We start from the raw sequence: 18,848 nt of genomic DNA, 5'->3' as shown, positions 1-18,848 counted from the left end.
GTCCGTCAGGGAGTCAGATTCGGAGTAGCCGGTGGGGGCTGGGGGTGTGTAGCGGGTAGCGTTTCAGTTTTACAAGCTGAGAAGAGCTACAGGATGGGAGGTGGTGCTGGTGATGGCCACACAGGGCTCGTGATTATACCACCGCTGAATCTCGTGCTTAAAAAGCCAACCCCCTGGGAGCACCCGGGCTGCCTGTAGGGTCCTGAGATGGTGCCTCATCACCTTGACAACATGGGGGGACTTGGGGGAACTGGTGTTTGGGCTCCTGCACCTTGGCGGCTGCCCTGCTCCCGAGGGCCCAGGGGACCCGCCCTGGGGGCCTGTGGAGACCCTAGGCCTGGGGGAGGCCCTGACAAAGGGGCTGCCTGCTGGCAACAGTGGGAACGGAGTTGGTGGCTCTGGGGTGTTCCGGAAAGCCCGCCCCCACACGGCCAGCAGAAGCGATCACGGCGGCCTGCCCACCGGACGCTGGCTGTAGGTCCCTGGACATGAGGCTGCCGGGAGCTTAGCGGGGCCAAAGGCAAAACAGGGCCTCTCTCTCAGCCGTCACGTCACGCTGGGCAATGCAAAAAAGACAGCATTGTAGAAATCCTGGGGTAACAAATGATGGAAATTACTCTCACCATCTGGCCACCCTGCAGCCTAGGGGTTCCCAGGCCAGGGACCAACTCTGAGCCACGGTTGCGACCTATGCTGCAGCTATAGCAACCCCGGCTCCTTAACCCACTGTGCCAGGCTGGGGATCGAATCTGCGTCCCAACTCTCCAGAGACGCCGCTGACCCCATCGAGCCAAGCGGGGACTCCTTACGAGCCACAGTAGAAAGTTCCTACTTTCCCAAACCCGGTCCCTAGACCCTCAAAGTCACACGTGGTGCCTGCGTCACATTCCTGGGGACATTTCTCTGCTGGGAAGCAGGTGAGGGCCGGGCAGCCTGGGGCTGAGGGGGAGAGGGAGGAGGGCTGCTGGGGCCCGAGGCTGGGTGCCCTGGGGGGCCAGGCGGCTGGGCTGGCCCAGGGGAAGCAGGGAGGGGGCGGGCTGCCTGAGGACCGCTTCTCATGATGCCAGCGCCAGGGACAGGGACGGACCATCACGACGCACAGAAGCAGAGGGTCCGCCCCGCAAGCTCCTGTGAGGGGTGCTGGCCTTGGGCATCCCCTATTAGAACGTGGGTCCCTGTGCCAAGGGACGGCACTCGGGCCTCTCTGGCTGGCACCCAACTGCCTGCCATGCAGGGGACTCCAGCGCTGCGGCCTGGCTCTGTGAGCACACGGCCCATCTTAAGGTCAATGCGGGAGACGCGCTGACTCCGTGAATGCACATGGGAGAGCGGAGGAACCAAGAGCAGCCCGGCCCCGGAGGAGCCAGGGCCGGGAGCCTCGCCCCACGCGCCTCGGTCCCGGGCTAAGCGGCCGCCTGTGTCCCTCTGGAGCTGGCGGCCTTGCTGGCCCCTGGCTGCCGCGCCCCCGCCCCAGGGCCCAGCGGTTACGTACGTAAGACGCGGACGCCGTGCCGCAGGGCCTGCACCCGGCCGGGCTCGATGGCCATGCTGAAGGAGCGGTGCGGGTCCCCGGCCCTGCACGCGGGGCCCGGCTCGGCCGCCTGGCGGACCATGACCGTCAGCTTGTTGGCGATGACCGAGTTCAGGACGGAGACGATCGCCATGGGGATCACGAAGGACGTGAGGGCGTTGACCTGCGAGGGCAGAGGGCGCCCGTGAGACCCCGGGCGCCGGACGCTGCCCGGGCGCCCGCCCCGCCGGCCGGGTCCGGGGGCTGGACCGTGGGAGGTCCCGGGCTGAGCCTCCGCCTGCTCGCCCCCAGCCCTGGCTCGGGGGGGGGGTGGTGCTGGCAGGCTCCTGGGAGCCCCGCGCACGGGGTCCAGCCTGTCCTCGGTGTGGAGAGAAACCCAGGGTGTCCTGGCTGCGGGGAAGGGCCTGGTCTCTGCGTTCCTGCGTCTGGACGGAGGCAGCCCCACCTGGGCTCGTCCTGCACGCGCACAGCTCACCTGAGGACATCAAGGAAGTCCCTCCCCACTGCCTCTCAGCACAGTGAAGGCTGCTTCCTTCGGGCACCGCCAGCTCCACCACCTCCGCTTCTGTCCCTGCTCAGATGTGGCTGGACCTGGACTTGAGCTGGAGCCCCGCCCCTTGGTGACACCAGGCTGAGCCCTGCCTTTGAGGGCGCTTGCTCAGCTGAAGTGGCCCAGGCTGCCCACGACAGGAATGCAAACCTGCCCGTGGACTGAAGGGGCCCTGACAGGCGGCAGGGGACCGGCCTCCCACGGAGCTGGCCCTGAATCGGCACCACCTCCCCCCACCGCGGAGTAGCAGCCTCTGGTGTAAACCGCTCTCGGCGCTGTCTTCTGAATGCTCTCTTTGTCTACATAGCCGTCCCTGCCTCTCCTGCTGCTCGCGCACCTGCTGCATGACCCGTGATGGAGCTGGGCCTCGCCACCCCGCTGCTGCCGCCACTCATGCTCATTCAGCTTCAGAGCCAAAGAGCAAAAGGGGGCACCTGGGGAGATACCTGCGCTGGCCGGCCAGGCACCACCACCCCATTGCGAGTTCCCAAGGGCTGTACTGGGCGTCCTGGGCTCCAGGCTGTCCCTCCGCCTCCTCGCTCAGGTTTGCTCGCAGCCCTGAGAGCAGAGTGGAGGGTCCTGCATGGAGCCCCCCACCCCACCCAAGGGCAAGACAGGGACAGCCTCGGCAGGGTGAGGACAGTCCAGCTCTGTCCTGCTAATGCGGCAGTGGCCACGGAGACCCAGGCAGCCAAGAAGTGACAGGTTCCAGATCGTCTTTGGGTTTGCTCCCCACGCCTCCTGGGGTTCAGGAGTCTGTTTCAAGGATTGGGCACCTTGCGCCCTGCTCCCTTGCGGCACCGGCCGAGGCCTCTGCAGACCCTGCCTGCCGCACGCCTGCCCGCCCACCACATGGGGCTCCAGGCCCCTTATCAGGACTCCAGGCCTCTGGCTCCTCTTGGATGGGACTCTGCTAAGCTAGAAAACAAACACACCCGACAGGGGCCGCCCGGGCCCTCGGGAAGCAGCCTTTTCCACGCCTGCCAGCCCCGTGCCCATGCCTCGTCGCCCGCTGGGTTCCCGGGAGCCGCCTCCACTGGACACCCTTCTCTCTGTACCCCCCCACCCCCAGCTCCAGCAGCAGGTCCGGAGCCCGGGTGCCCATTCACCTCTGCTAGGCGTCTACCTTCCGTGGGACGCTGGGGGCTGGTGCCGCGGAGGGGCAGCCTGGGCGGGGCTGGGTGGGGTGCAGGGGGACGTCTGCCCGGCGCAGGAGACAAACCAGCTCCTCGGGAGTCACCGCAGCGGGTACAGTGTAAACAGAGCCAGTGTATCCAACACAGATTTTAAATGTCAAAACATTGACAACACCGTACTTCCCGAGCGGGGGCAGCAGAACCAGCCACCTCCGGGGAATGCAGGCAGTGGACCGGAGCCCAGGCCGGCGGGCTTTGGGATCTGGTCCGAGGCTCCCAGTGGCTCCTCCAGTCGGAAGTCCAGACCCTGACCCTGAGGTTCTGGAGCCAGGAAGGGAACCCGCACGGCAGGCCCACCCAACAGAGGCTGGAGAGGAGGCTCGGGCTCCCCTACGACAACCTGAACGAGTTCCTGGAATTTATACAATAACCTAGACATCGCGCGCCACAAAAATCCAGATGCAGCAAAGATTAAAACGCAGAAATAACCCTCCCAGGACTGCTGGCGGCGGGGCGGGATGGGGCTTCCTCCGAGGTTCCTTTGGGGCGAGGAGGGCAGCGGCACGCCTGACCCCCAGGGGTCAGCCTTCTCTTGCCAAAGCTCACAGCATGGACAGGGCTCCACCTGCGCTCCCTTTCCTGCATTCTAGCCCTTACTTCTGGGAACAGGAGAGCAGCCTGCCCCCAGCAAAGAAGAGTGAGCCCTGTGCAAAATCTCCAGGAAACACGGAGAGTGTTGCCACACTCGGGGCAAGGCAGGAGGGCGGCCGGGCCCTTCCGGACAGCACGGAGGGGCCGTGCCCTTGCCCCAGGAAAGCATGAGGCCACTGGGGAGCAGATGGGCTGACTCTAAAATTCAGATGAAACTAAACACAACAATGACAACTAAGAATAGCCAGGAAAGTTCTGGAAAGGAAGAGTGTCGGGTCAGTAGGGCCAGAGGCATTGGCCTTACCAGCAACAACGGCAGCACGACGGAGACTTTAAGGAGAATAGTCTGAGGCGAATAAATGAGTGAAGGGAGAGGCCCGAGGCTGCGCTGGATGAGAAAGAGGTCTGAGTGGGCGCAGCAGGTGGGCGATGGCCCGAACTGCCCCCACTCCCCGCTGGGCAGCACCCACGGCCCAGTCCCAGGACTTCCCCTCCCCTTCCCCGGAACCGCCCGCCCCCTCTCCAGACCTGGCCAATGGGCACATTCCAAAAAGCCAGGCTGGGCCCTCATTGGACAAACACAGGCTGCATGTTCACTGCGCCTCAATCACATCTGTTCTGTGAGGACCAGCCACAGGCCCTCTGTTCAGGAAAGAGACCCCACTTTGCAGGGGCCTGCTGAGTGGGAAACTGCCTTTGTGGCCTTTGGTGCTATTTTCCCACCTTATGGACCTGCTTAAGAATGAAGACAGCACAGGTGAAAAAAGAGTGCCCTGATAACGGTGAACTCCTGGATCCAGCCCTGCCTGCAGCCAGAGCTCCTGGACTTTTAGTGTTTCTTGAGCAAAATAAATATTCCTTTCTTCCCCCTAAGAAAATCTGAATGAGTTCCTTGAACTTGTACCCTGACTTATAGAGATCTCAAAAAAAAAAAAAAAAAAAAAAAAGATGGAGCAAACATTAAAACACAGAAATAGGAGGAGTTCCCACTGTGGTGCAGTGGAAACGAATCTGACCAGTATCCATAAGGATGCAGGTTCAATCCTGGGCCTTGCTCAGTGGGTCAGGGATCTGGGGTTGCCGTGAGCTGTGGTGTAGGTCGAAGATGAGGCTTGGATCCTGCATTGCTGTGGCTGTGGCTGTGGCTGTGGCTGTGGCTGGCAGCTGCAGCTCCAATTTGACTCCTAGCTGGGAACTTCCATGTGCTGCAGGTGCGGCCCTAGAAAAGCAAAAAGCAAAAGAAAAAAAAAAAAATCACTGAAATAAAAGCCACAAGACTGCCAGAAGGAACCATGGAGCTTCAACCTTTTTTTTTTTTTTTTTCGTCTTTCGTCCTTTTAGGGCCGCACCCATGGCATATGGAGGTTCCCGGGCTAAGGGCCAAATCGGAGCTGTTGCTGCTAGCCTACACCAGAGCTGTAGCAATGTGGGATCCGAGCTGCGTCTGTGACCTACACCACAGCTCACAGCAACGCCGGATCCTTAACCCACTGAGCGAGGCCAGGGATCGAACCCGCAACCTCACGGTTCCTAGTTGGATTCGTTTCTTATGTGCCACGACGGGAACTCCAGAACTTCGACTTTTCACTGTGTATATTATACTGTGAGAATCTTAAAAATAAAGTGGTTTAGGCATTGCTGTACGATTTTGCTATAAAGTCAAGTGGTGGAATAAAGATAGATTCTTTCAGTCCCAGGAGAGGTTCCTGTCGCAGCTTGCCCTCCCACACTCCTTGGCTGTGGCCCCAGGCCCTCCTGCCTCACTTCGGACTCTAGGATGCTGAGGGTGCGGACCGCCTGCCCCAGGGAGTCGGGAGGATGCCAAATGCAGCGGGGGCAGAGGGGCCAGGTCGCGGTCTGGGTGTCGGCACATCCCATCTCAGAACCCGTCCTTTCTGTCCCCGAGTCGGGGCCAGGCACACCTCACCACAGGGCGAGCAGACCACTGGGCCAGCTTGGACCACTCCGGGCAGCCTGCCTGGGGGAGGACAGGTTTCCCGAGGGCCTGGCGACACGTTTAGATGCCGCCTTCCCTCCCCCACAACCTCTGGGCTCTGCGGCCCTGACCTGAACAGAAAGCTCCTCGGTTGGGATCCCCAGGAAGTTGCAGGACACCTGGGGGTTGGGGACGTCGGCCTCCCAGAGAAGGGGCCTTGGCCTGTCCACTGGCAGCCCCGGAGGGGCCCGCGGGCCTTGGCATTCTCACTGCTAACATGGGCACAGTGATGGGGCTGGGCTCAGTGCTGTGAGCAGGGTTTGGGCTCCGTCCCCCAGGATGAGCCTGGGAGGTGGGATGGGCGCCCTGAGGGCACTTCCCTGTGGCCGGTCCTGCCTGGGGACTCGGCCGGGTCTCTGCCCTCCAGCATCTGTCATTCTGGGAGGGAGGGAGGGAGAGTGGGCACTTCAACAAGGTAAGAAGGTGGAACAGGACACAGGGCTGTCGGGAGGGCGGGCTGAGCCCACGGAGCCTGCAGACTGTGTGGGGATGCACCCGGCCCGGCCTGGCCCCCGACCCGGCCGCAGGGGCAAAGCCTCTGCCTCCTCCTTCCGCCCGGTCTACCCTCCCCCGAGGAGCAATGGCTTGGTTTGTACTGGCCCCTCTCTCTAATTGATCCCACTGTGTTTAGGTAAAGAGACAGCCCCCGGACTCCACAAGCATTCACAGCGCAGCAACCAGCCCGCCTGTGTGGGAAGGTGCAAAATACTGCTCAGGGTGTTTGCAAAACCCAGTGGCTAGAACACCAGCTGCTGAGGCTGCTGGGGGGCGGGGGGCGGGCAGCGGGAAGCAGCTTCCTGTCCCAGCCCTGCTGAGTGAGCGTCCCCAGCAGGGCACCAGCCCGGCCAGGCCCAGGCTTTAGGGACCAGCCCCTTCCACTATCTGGATATGAACCTCCTCAGACCCAGCAAACGCTGAGCCCCCTGCCTCTTGGCCCCGCCGAGGGCAGAACAGCGATGGAGGTCAAGTCACTCCAGAGACCCTGCGTGTCACTGCCACTCAGCACAGGGACAGGCTTGCTCCAAAGGAAAAAATTCAGGAAACACGTCCATGCCCACCACGCGGGCTGGTTAAGCTATGACGCATCCACACCAAGGGGCACTGTCCCCACCGAGAATGACAGGCGGGGACGGGGCACGGTCATGGTTTAGTGAAAAGCGTGGGCAAAGAGCAGCCAACGCCTCCCTGGAGTAAGGAGACAGCTCTACGCCCGGGACGGCCTGTCCTGTGACAGGTGGCTGAGTCCCTGCCCCATGGTGACAAGAGACCCGCACACCACCACCCCCGGCCCCCCAGCTCAGGGGAGGTGGAGGGGACTGGTCCTGAGCGCCTCCGCCCTCCTTTCAGAGGTGGGACACCAGGACCAGAGGGCAGAAAGGGTCCTTCAAAGGGACAGCCCAGACCCTTCCAGGGCCAGTGTCATCTGAGGTGACTCCCAGCCCTCTGTTACCCTGTATCTCATGGGCACCTAGGAGGCTGCTGGGATCTGTCACCCAGGAGACCAGCTCGAGGGCCCCGCCGACCTGTGGTCAGATCAGCTCTGACTGCAGACTGGAGTGTCCGAGACACCCAGCAGCTGCCTCCAGGGGGGACCCCTGCCCTCCCGCGGGCGGTCCGAGGCCCCAGACAGGCCGTCTCAGCGCCCGAAAAGCCGCCCTGGCTCCGGAGACCGTGTGCCGCTTGGGGCTTAGCTTGGCTGCTTCTGGGCACTGGCCTCGGCTGCTCACAGCACCTTCTCGTGGACACACGCCCTTTACTTAACCCTTCGCACAGCGCTTTCCACGAGCCACACGCAGGCTCAGCGCCCTGCCCGTGTCACCTCATGGAATGTGCACATCGACGCTACTGTTCTCATTTTATGGAAAAAGCCCACAGCCAGCCCGACACAGCCCAGCGCTTGCCTCCCGCCCGCGTCCTGGGGCGGCTCCACAAGCAGAGAGCAGGGGAACGGAGCACCCGGGGATGGTGGGCCAGAGAGGGGTGATGCAGCCTCACCAGCAAAGCTTTGTGGGTGCACGCCCCACCAACTTCCCATGGGGACACTTTGGGTAACTGCAAACCTTGGAGAACTTGCAGTCAAAGGCCATGACTCGTGGGTGATCTCTGGGGACGGAACCTCTGTCCGTTAGTCTCTCCTTTCTTTCATCTCTTTTCTGCTCCACTTGGCCCCTGTGCTCTTCTGGTTCAGAATTTCTGGGAGAGGGTGGACCAGAGTGGCCAGCGACTCGGGAGAGAACGCTCATGCCACAGGGATCCTCGGGGTTCAGCACCGCGGACAGTGCCCAGCGAGCAGAGGGGCTGCCCCCGTAGGGAGAGAGAACCGGCCGGCAGGAGCTGGGGGTCGGAGGACTGGGGTGAGAGAGCAGGAGTCCTGAGCCAGCTGGGAGCTGGGGCCAGCAGGGAACGCTCCACCCCGGCCCCAGTCCCCAGACCTTGCCTATCCTCTGACAGGGGCCAGTGAGCAGCCTGTAAGCCCTGCAGGAGGCCCCCTCCAAGCCCCGGGCTGCCCATGCAGCCAGGCGCCCTACACGCGGGAGCCTCTCCCCTCCCAGACGGCTGGAGCCACAGAGGCCGCAGCCAGAGAGTGAACCTGGCGAAGCAGAAGCCCCCTCACTCCCCCCCACGCCTGCAGTCACATCCTGTCTGCTCTCGGCTGTGCGGCAGCGCTGGCACCAGCTGGCTGGCGGGAGACCCTCAATCAGATTAGGGAACGGCCTTCCCAACATGCCTGCCCCTCCGCCTGCACCGGGGGTGCCATCCTTGACGGGGGACAGCACGGGACCCCTCCCCTCAGCAGCTCACTGGGCAGGTGCTGGGGCCCTGGCCTTGGCTGTGAGTTGTGTGGCATGCTTGTGAACCACCCTGGGCATGGCAGCTGGGCTGGCAAGTCCCATTTCGGTCATGCCAGCCCTTCTCAAAACGGCACAGAAACCGTCTGTGGGCTGAAGGCTCATTTGCTGGCTTTTCAAACATCTGTTGGCTGAAAAGCTATGAGAATGTTCACATCAGCGGAACATCTGCTAAGCAGCAGCAAACCAGGCTCTCCCAGATCTTGACAAGGACAGGTGCAGGGCAGGGGGGTGGAGTCTGGCCCCGGGCGCAGCCCCCACCTCCGTGCCTCGTAGACTGCAGGCAGGAGGGTGTCCTGCTGGGCACCTGACACGAGACCCGCCCACGGGGGGCAAAGCCCAGCTCTCGTCCCCACGCGCCTCACACTAGGACAGTGACCACCTTGGTGTGACCAAGTCTACCTTGCAGGATGGCTCCCAGTTTGTAAGGACTGGCTGCTGCTCATCCCCCTGCCAAACAAAAGCCCCTGTGGGCAGGTCCCCAAGCCTTTCGCTTGTGTTTTTCTACTGTGTGGAGCCCCGATGTGACTCAGGATTAAAAGGGGGGCCGGCTCGGCACAGCGTTTTCTGGAGGCTCCGAGGGTGCCTTGAAGGAAGTCAAGTCATCCAGAATGTTCTCTGGTCTATGCCAGGAAAACCTGGAGACTTGGTTTTAATCAAAAGCCGGCTGGACTTCCATGGAATTGTGCAAATCCCCCAGCCGTGCCCGAGAGTGGGTCCTGCAGGACTGGGCACCACTGGGCTCTCAGGGCTGAGGTCCAGGCCAGGGATGGGAACATTTCAGAAAGCGCTTAGGAAGCTGTGCCCCCAGCTGCAGCGGGAAGCCCAGGCTCAATCTGGGGCCGGCAGCTCGACAGAGCATGCCTGTCACTGGCAACTCAGTCTCCAGCCCTGCCATTTCCAGGGTTTTCTTGCTGTGTAATTGTGTGGGCAGCTTAGCAAATATCCTGTTCCTTCCCAATTGTGAATTACCGTCCATGGCAGAGTGGTCACTCGCTCCTGTGGACATCTGGTCCCGTACCCAGCATCTCAGCTCCTTTCAATAGAATTAGTGCTCGGTCCCTGCTTTAGGTGAATCTGATTAGTGGACCCAGAGCTGAGTGGCTGGTGTGAGGGAGGGGGGCTGGGGGCGGCCACCCACGCTCCCCAGGCCCCTGAGGGGGAGGGGACTCAGCCACCCGGCCAGCGTTTGCTTCTAGTTTCTGGCCAAGCTGACCAGCCCCCGGGAAGTGACACTTAGTGCACCTTCATGCTGGCCTGCCTGCTGCTCATGAAGAGGCGGTGGGTGGCTGGTTCACCTCGAAGGCCCCAACCCTCGGGATCAAGGGCAGCGCCTGCTGCACCACTGAGGCACCAGGGCAGACGAGCTCCTGGCTCCTGCCCCGCCCGACCAAGGCCTGGGGTACCTGGAGCGCTGTTGACAGTCTGAGCCCGAGGCCCAGAGCGGGGCTGATGGCTCCCGCTTGAGAGCCAGGACTGCAGCTTTCCAGGCGTCCCCGCTTGAGAGCCAGGACTGCAGCTTTCCAGGCGTCCCCTGCGGGACAGCAGGGCAGCAGGGGGCAGTTTCAGGAAGTGAGGCTGTGCTGCTCAGGTCTCCTGTGACGATTACCTGGAGACGAGCCCAGGGCACCGGCTTCCTCCAGCCTGGGAGCCGGAGACCTAAGCAGGGACAGGCCCTGCGCCTGCTCTGGAAGGTTCCAGCCCTTTTGGCCTGCACCCTCCCTTCGGATGACCACAGACCACCCGCCTGTCCTCCGCGCTCCATCCTCCATCCCCTGAGTGCACCATGTAGGCCCACCTCGTCTAAACGTCACAAGCGTTTATTGAGCACCTGCTGTTTGCGAGGTGCTCTGCACACAGACTGAGGCGAGGGGTGGACAGGTGGACCAACGCGGAGGTGAGCATGAGGTGCGGTCGAGGGATGAGGGGCACCGGTGGGGCTGGGAAGGAAGGGAGCACGAGAGACCCTGGGGGCCTGGGGTGGGGGTCAGGCCACGGAGGAGGGGGAGGGGTGAAGTGGGGGGAGGTGGGGTGGGGGGACTGGCTGCAGGTGCCTTTGCATTTCAGGGAGAGCTCTGTGGATATGGCCTGGGGGTGGGGGTGGGGCAGGCAGGGAGGGGCCCAGGTCCCCAGGGGGCGCCTGCAGGGATGGACACATGGAGGGTTTGGAGGGACTGGGGGGCCGGGGCAGGACTTGGGTTGGGTGGATGTGGGGGTGAGGGCAGGCAGGAGGCAGCCAGGGTGATACCTAGAGGAGATCCCATTAGACCCTGGGCCTCTCAGGGCCCCTGGAGCACATGCTGGGCGGTGCAGCAGCTCCCAGCGGAGGCGGGTCTCCCACCTCAGTAACCCCGGTGCAAGTGTCTTTGCCGCTATTGGCATCCTAAATTTCAGCGGAGACACCCAGAGCTGCCAGCTCCCTCGCCCCCCAAAAAAGTGTGACTCACCCTTCAGTACAAGGCATTCATGAAATGGGAGTTTTCCCTTCTGCAGAATCACAGGGTAAACTGCAGTGTGGAGGCATCTCCCAGCCGAGCCTGGGTAAGGGCGACCTGCAGACACTGGGGAGACGCCGGGGGTGGCGTTGGGGGAAACCTCAGGGCCTCCGTTTGCTCTTGAGGTGGGTGCAAAAGCCCCCTAGGGTTAGGGTCTCCCAGCAGCTCTGGCCACACCGGAGGCCAGCCCTTTGCTCCCAGTGTGGACACGCATCTCCCGCCATCAGCCTGGGCGCCAACTGCAGCCTCTTTCCTGGTATCTGGAGGTCCAGCTGCATTTACTGCAGCCCTTTCAGTGCAACCTCGTGCCCCCGCCCTCGATCCATACTGGCCCCTCCACTGCCAGGTGACTTTTCTCTGACAGCTTTGATTTTTCTCTTTTTTTTTTTTCTCCTTTCTGCTTTTCAAGGCTCCACCCGCAGCATATGGAGGTTCCTAGGCTAGGGGTTGAATCAGAGCTACAGCTGCCAGCCTACACCACAGCCACAGCAATGTGAGATCTAAGCTGTAACTGAGGCCTACACCATAGCTCGTGGTAACACTGGATCCTTAACCCACTGAGCGAGGCCAGGGATCGAACCCGCATCCTCATGGATCCTAGTTGGGTTCGTTAACCGCTGGGCCACCATGGGAACTCTGATGGCTTTAAAATGGCCACTAACTTCAGGTGGCCTTCAAGGAAGCCAAGGGTTGCCCCCACCCTGGGTGCCCACCTTTGCCATGTGACTAGGCCTCTTTTCTCTCAGGGAGGTGGGGGCTGCGGCCCACCCCTCGACAGGGCCGGCTGACCAGTGAAATGCAGCGGAAGTGTTAGCATGCACCTCCTGAGCCACGCCTTATGCTTTGTGCCACGTGAGGAAGCCCTGGCAAGAGCCAGCACCCACCTCCAGAGAGGTGAATGCGACCATCTCTGACCCATCCAGGCCTGGTGCAGCCACAGGATGACTGAAGTCACATGACTGACCTCACCTGAGATGGGCTGAGCTGGTCCAAACTGCCATCCAACAGATCCCAAGCAAATAAATAGCTCTTGTTTTAAGCCAAGATGTTTGGGGCTGTTTGTTATGCAGCAGAAGCTAGCTGATACACAGCCTTATAGCACTCTGCGTTTTTTACTTATCTGTCCCATCACTGCATTTTCTCCTTGGAGGGAGACCCTTCTTGCTTAAATAAAATACAACCACCCCATCCCCACCCCCCAGGCACCAGCAAGAAGCCCCATGAGGCAGGAGGTCACCTTTGGGTGGGGATGGTGGGCAGAGATCGTCTGTGTGGCCGACTCGGCTACCCCACCCCCAGAACTTGGGGACTGGTTTCCCATCTCTTTACAGACTGTTTCCATGGAAGATTGCCAGCCCCCAGCTGGGGGCTGGCTTCATAAAGGTGCCTCCCCTGGTGTCCCACCCCTTCCCGGCACCTGCATAGTGGGGTCAGGAGCACCGGGGCCGCAGCTCACTTTTACTTTTGTTTCTCGGGAAGAGACGCTCATCAGCGAGTCTGACCTGAGCATCTGACCCGTGGGTCCCACTTCCTGAAAAACCAGCAGCGTGTAAACTGAACCTTGAAAAGGAAGGCTAGCACCCAGCCTTTTACAGTCACTGCACACCGGTTTCTGCTGGGGGATGAAAGTTGGCAGATTTAGACGATAATTACCAGGCTCTGAAAATTAGCCTCTAATGAAGAGAGTGGTGGAACGTGGAATCCGAATTCGGTGTTGAGCCCAGACGCCTCTGAAGAGCGCTCTGAGGAGTCAACAGGGGTCAGCTGGAGCCCCGGTGTCCGGACAGCTTCGCCATTCGCCGCCCCCCCCCATCTCCAGGGTCCCTGCGCCCGGACTCACAGCCTCACCGGCTACCAGGGAGGAAACAGCCAAGGTCCCTGGGACGCCCTCCCACCTGCATATTTACCTTATGTTACCTCTTTACCTCCCTCCAACCTGAGGAGGTGACTCGCCCACGTTACACAGAAGGGGCGACTCTGCTGTGGGCCCAGTGGGTGCCCCCCCCCCGAATTCACACGCTGAACCCTAACCCCCAGGGTGATGTGTTAAGCGGCGGGGCCTCTGGGAGGTGATGCGGTCACGACGGGGGGCTGCAAGGGGGCATCAGAGGCCCTTCCGCCCCGCCCCCCCACCACGTGAGGACAGCGAGGACCCGCCCGTACAGGCTCCTGGATCCTGGCCGTCCAGCTCCCGGGGCTGCGAGAGACGCTCATCCGCTGTGAGAAGCCCCCAGCCTGGTCCGTCTGAGCAGCGCGGGCGGATGGAGTCAGCCGCGCGGTTATCCGCCCCCAGGCAGCCCCGCGGGGAGGGGACTGCCTGGAGGAGGTGGGGCTGGTCCCTGCCTCGGGCATCGCGGCGGGGGCCTCTTCCTCCGCATCGGTTCTCCGCTCTTCCGCCCACGAAAGGAATTTCATCTCCCTCCTAACTCTGTGCTTGTCACAAAGGCGTAATCGGTTCATTTGTCAGCCTGGGAGCGTGTCAAGCCGCTGACGTTGGGTTTTTGCTGCAGAAGCGCCATCCGGCTGCACCGCGGGCGGCCGGGCGCGGAGCAGACGGGCCTCCAGCCCCTCCCGCGGCCCCGGCTTCCGGCCCCGCCTCCCGCCCGCAATTACGGCGATTTGCATAACTGTGAATGGGGCCGGTCTGGGCGCCGCGAGCTCCCCGCCCGGCCCCGCCCGCGCCCAGCAGGTGAGGGCGCCCAGGCCGAGGGAGGGCGGTCCCTTGCCCCTGCCGCACGGCGGGGTCGGGGGTCTGCCTCTTGGTTGCTGGCAACCCCCGCCCCCACCCAGTTGGCACGGTGGGAAGAGAGCCCGGTGCCCCCCTGCCACTCACACACCGTGTGCACGAACAAATAAATGCGTGGCCGACTGCCCAGGCTGTCCTACCAAAGCACCAAGGACCCGGCGGCTTATAAACAACGGATTCTAGTTCGCACAGCTCTGGAGGCTGCAGGCTAAGAGCCGCTGCCTGCGTAGACGGCCCTGGTGAGGCCGCCTTCATGCGAGGGGCCCTCGGGTCATCACGGGGGCTCGGCCCTCCCACCCGCATCACCCCACAGAGGCCTCACCTTAATGCCGTCGCTTTGGGGGGCAGTGTTTCAGCACATGTATTTGGGGGGGATACAAACATTCTGTCTGGAACGGCTGGCAAAGGGAGGGATGAGCTGTCTTCACATGGGGACCCCTGACCTGGGGGAGGCCTGGGCGGGCTCTGGAAAATGGCCCCAAGCACCCAGGAGCCTTCTGTGTGCAGACAGGCTGCTTCCTTGGGGGCCGTGTCTGGGCAGTTAGAGCAATTCTGCTCTGCAGTGGATGGAACAGCGAAATCTCTGCTGCTGTAACCGATTTAAAACGTTCCAGCGGCTGCAGTAATAAAGTAGAATCAGGTGAAAATAATTTCATTACTGCACTTTAGCTCAATACAGTCAAAATATTATCCTTCCACCTGCTCCCATTATACAGACATGAGTACATTCCCCCCTCAAACGAACTCCCTGGAATCACCGGCGTGTAGTTTACACGGAAAGTTCCCCAGGATTCAAAGTGGCCACCGCACCACTGCACAGGGCCGCTCGAGGTCTTCTGAGAAGCCCTGCAGAACGGTTTCCAGGTGGCGTCCCCCCCACGGCCCATGGTGCTGGCCGTCCCCTGGTCCCTCTCTGGTCAGCATGGCGTCACCCCCCAAACAGGATGCATTGGAATCTGCACACACTCAAGGGGGAGTCATTCATTTAAAACGAGCCGTAAAAAGGTTGTGCTAAAAAACAAAGCTGCCATAAGAACATGGGCAGCAAGCCCCTCTGGGGGACACCCTAGAAGGGCCCCCCTGGGCAGTCTGGGTTTGGGGCCCCGGGTTCCAGCAACAGATCTTGGCTTTCTCTGCACCCCCGTGAGGCATCAAGGACCCCAAGATTTCCTGGAGAGGGAGGGTGCACAGGGCACCCCCAGGGAAGGTACCCGCCTCTCTTGCCCCAGAAACGAACGAGAGTTATGTCCAGGAGCCAGGGTCAGAGGACAGGATGCCGGGAGGGGCGGGGAGCATGGGGATAAGAGGCAGACGGGCTCCCATGGCCACCCTGGCTGCCGAGCTGAGCAAGGGGCTTCCCCCACCCCAAGCCGCGGTCTCCTCACCCATAAATGGGTGCAGCTGAGAGAGCCCCCAGCCCGGGGAGTGACCGCGGGGTCAGAGCTGGCTCTCAAACCATCATCCGTGACACGAGCACCTGCTCAGTGCTGACCCCCCCACAGCACTGACCCTCGTGCGAGCCCTGCTCACCCAGCTCAGATCCTTCTCCCTGATCAGCCGAGACCCCAGGTAAGAGCGGCCATCAGAGGGTGGGGTCCCCTGCTTCTCAAAGGTGGGACCACCACACTGTGACCTCCCCGGCCGCCCCCTGCATCATCTCGTGAGAGGCCTGAGCCAGTCGGTGGAAGCTGTGCCTTCTGAAACTCCTCTTCCCACCCGGACCCCGGCACCCATGCCGTGACCACACGTGGGGAGCCTGGAGTGTCCCTATGCAGGGGACACTGGTGTCCCCACGGCGGTACTCACAGCCCACGGAGGGGAGTGGGGGCCAGCATCAGCTTAGTGCTCATTTTTGCCCCCCTGGAGCTGAGACTTTGAAGGCTGGTCCCACGAAGGTGCCTCGGGCAGGCTGAGGAGGACATGGCCGCGGAGGCAGCTTCCCTGCTAGAGCGGTAAATCAAGATTCATTTTCTCTGACAGATCTTATCCCGAAAAGACAGCCACACACTGTTGACGACATTTAAATTACTGGGGATTTGCACGTCGATGGCTTGCATGAATATTCATGGCTGCGTGATACCCATGTATTTTCCGCGGCTCCCCGGGCCCCACGCCTCTCACAGGGATGGGACGCGTCCACATCGGCCTGAGGCCCACGCAGCCATGAGGAGCCCCTTTTCACAGCAGCGTCCGCAGGCCCGGCCGCCCCACCGTGACCCCACAGGCAGGAGGTGAGTCAGACATGGGGGTGGGCAGAGTAGGGCCAGGGGCGCCGTGTGGACGGACCTGCTCTTCCTAAACTAAAGGTGGCTGCGTGGGGCTGTCTAGACCGAGGGCTCCCTTAGACCTCAGCCCGGCCGTGGGAGTGGATGAGGCTGTGCGCCCCCAGGACCCACTGCGTGCACACCTGGCTCCCCGACCATCACCCAACAGGACGTGGGGGCCGGGTTCTCTCCCCAGCGGCCCCTGCATGGCCGGGCCGGCCCTCGGCGTCCCCCACCCTGTGATGGGCCTCGCGCCTCCCCCTGCTCGTGGGATAAAATCACGCGTGTGCTCCCAGCAGGTCGAAGGCCCAGTAACGTGGAGGTCCATTAAAGACCCTCCTTTTGAACCAGAGCTAACGGAGCCTGAGTTGTTTCCACCACCCGTTAAAGCCCCCTGTGAGGGAAGTCCAGACACCCGCTTGGAGAGGGGACAGGTCCCGACACAGGGGCTTTCAGTGACCTACAGATGCCAGCCCACCGTGGCCTCAACCTCAGCCCCGACCGGGAAACCGAGGCCGAGGGCGGTCCTGTCACCCAGCTGGCAGGCACAGGGCGGGGACGCGTGTCCAGGGCGCCCCGCCCAGCTCCTGCTCGCAGCTAGCACCCCAAAAAGAAGTACTTCAGGTATAACTCCATCAAAGTATGTACAGGCTCCGCAGAAGGAAAATGACGAAACTCTAATAAAATTAAAAGAACACCTACATCGACAGAGAGAGCGTCCATGCTCTTGGCCAGGACGGCTCCGGACGGGTGAGGTTTCAGTTCTCTTCAACTTCGCCTATAGATTCAACCCAATCCCCAGCAAAACCTCCACTAGGTATTCTGTGGATTTTTTAATTTTATTTCATTTTTTGTCTTTTGTCTTTTTAGCGCTGCAGCCGCGGCACATGGAGGTTCCCAGGCTGGGGGTCGAATCGGAGCTGTAGCTGCCGGCCTCCACCGCAGCCACAGCCACGCGGGATCCGAGCCGGGTCTGCGACCTACATCACAACTCATGGCAACGCCGGATCCTTAACCCACTGAGTGAGGCCAGGGATCGAACCCGCAACCTCATGGTTCCTAGTCGGATTTGTTTCTGCCGCGCCATGACAGGAACTCCCTATTTTGTGGATATCGATGAACCGATTCTGAAGTTTGAATGGAGAGCAGGCAGAAGCCCCAGAGTAGACAACACGGTACTGAAGAACCAAGGACTGACTATAAAGGCAGCAGTTCCGCAGGGCACTGGCGGGGGACAGACAGAGAGACCAGTGGAACAGAACAGCCAGAACTAGGTCCTCAAAATGCAGTCCACTGAGCTCCGCCAAAGGAGCACATCAATTCAACGGAGGAGAGGTAGTCTTTTCAACCAACGGTGCCGGGACAACTGGACATCCGTGTGTCCAAAACAGGCCTTGAACCTTAGACAAGTAACTCAAAACGGATGCTGGACCTAAGTGCAAACTGCACAACAAGAGAACTGTCAGATAAGGAAGTACAAAGGAGAAAAATCTAGGTGAGCGTGGGTTCGGCCATGAGTTTTGGACAGAACAACAGAAGTTTGATCCATGAAGGAAAGAAAAAAAAGAACGAGCTGGATTTATTAGAATTAAGACTCTTGCTCTGCAAGGCACTGTTGAGAGAATAAGACAAATCACAGACTGGGAAGAAATATTTTCAAAACACACATCTGATAAAAGATTTGTTCATAGGTCTGAGGGAGTAATATCCATAATACATAGAGAATTCTGAAAACTCAACAACCAAAAAAAAAAAAAAAAACCAGTTACAAATGGACCAAAGACTGGAACAGACATTTCTGTGAAGAAGATACGCAGATGGCCAATGAGCACGAGAGAGGAGGCTCGGCGTCACGGATCAGGAAAACGGCAGCTCGAAACCGCAGAGCGATGCTGCTTTACACGACCGACCGGGACGACTGCGAAGAAAAAGGGACACAGAAAATGACGTCCTTGAGGATGCGGAGAAACTGGAACCTCGTGCACGGCTGGCGAGAACGCAAAGCGGTTGAGTCGCTGTGGAAATCCGTCCACCACGTGCTCAAGAAGACGGAAAACATTGCCCCAGGCAATTCCGCCTCTGGGTATAAACCCCAAAGAATGGAAAGCGGGGTCTCAGGAAGCGGGGTGCACACCGGTGTCCACAGCAGCCTTGGTCACAGTGGCCAGGAGGCGGAGGCGGCGCCGTGTGCCTCCACCGAGGGCCGGGCGAGGAGAAGGCAGCGTGTCCGCAAGTGGAATAGCATTCAGCCTTAAAAGGAAGACTTTCTGTCACCTGCCAAACACGAACGGACCTCGAGGACGTCACGCTCAGTGACATCAGCCAGTCGCAAAAGGGGGGCCCCCAGTCCCGGGTCGCCTGCCTCCGACTCCTGGTTGGAACTCGACGTCCCACCTCCCAGGAAGCCCCCAGTCCCGAGCACTTGAGATGGGTCACCCCCCTCAGCCCCCCGCCCCACTGGGCTGAACTTGCCTCCCCAGAAGGGTCATGGGACGTCCCCGCGCAGAGTCAGCTGGCCCCGGGATGAGCCCTCTGGCCCTGATTCCATTTCCTATCGTCCAGGGGACCCCCCTCCCCCACAGCCTCCCTCCCTGTGGGTCCCACTGCCTGGCACCCAGGCCTGGAGACCT

At 61.1% G+C, this 18,848-nt stretch overlaps 1 protein-coding gene across 1 annotated transcript in view; it reads right to left on the bottom strand.

Annotated features, from left to right (window-relative positions):
- NTSR1 (neurotensin receptor 1) overlaps positions 1-18,848 on the bottom strand; it is a 48,699-nt gene that overhangs the window by 9,081 nt on the left and 20,770 nt on the right. The window contains exon 2 of the mRNA XM_021078238.1: positions 1,493-1,694. Within this exon, the coding sequence (XP_020933897.1) occupies positions 1,493-1,694 (202 nt within the window). The remainder of the gene's footprint in view (positions 1-1,492; positions 1,695-18,848) is intronic.

Source organism: Sus scrofa, chromosome 17 (assembly GCF_000003025.6).
Source record: "Sus scrofa isolate TJ Tabasco breed Duroc chromosome 17, Sscrofa11.1, whole genome shotgun sequence".
In the NCBI taxonomy this organism is placed as follows: domain Eukaryota; kingdom Metazoa; phylum Chordata; class Mammalia; order Artiodactyla; family Suidae; genus Sus; species Sus scrofa.
This window is presented reverse-complemented; position numbering and strand designations above follow the sequence as displayed.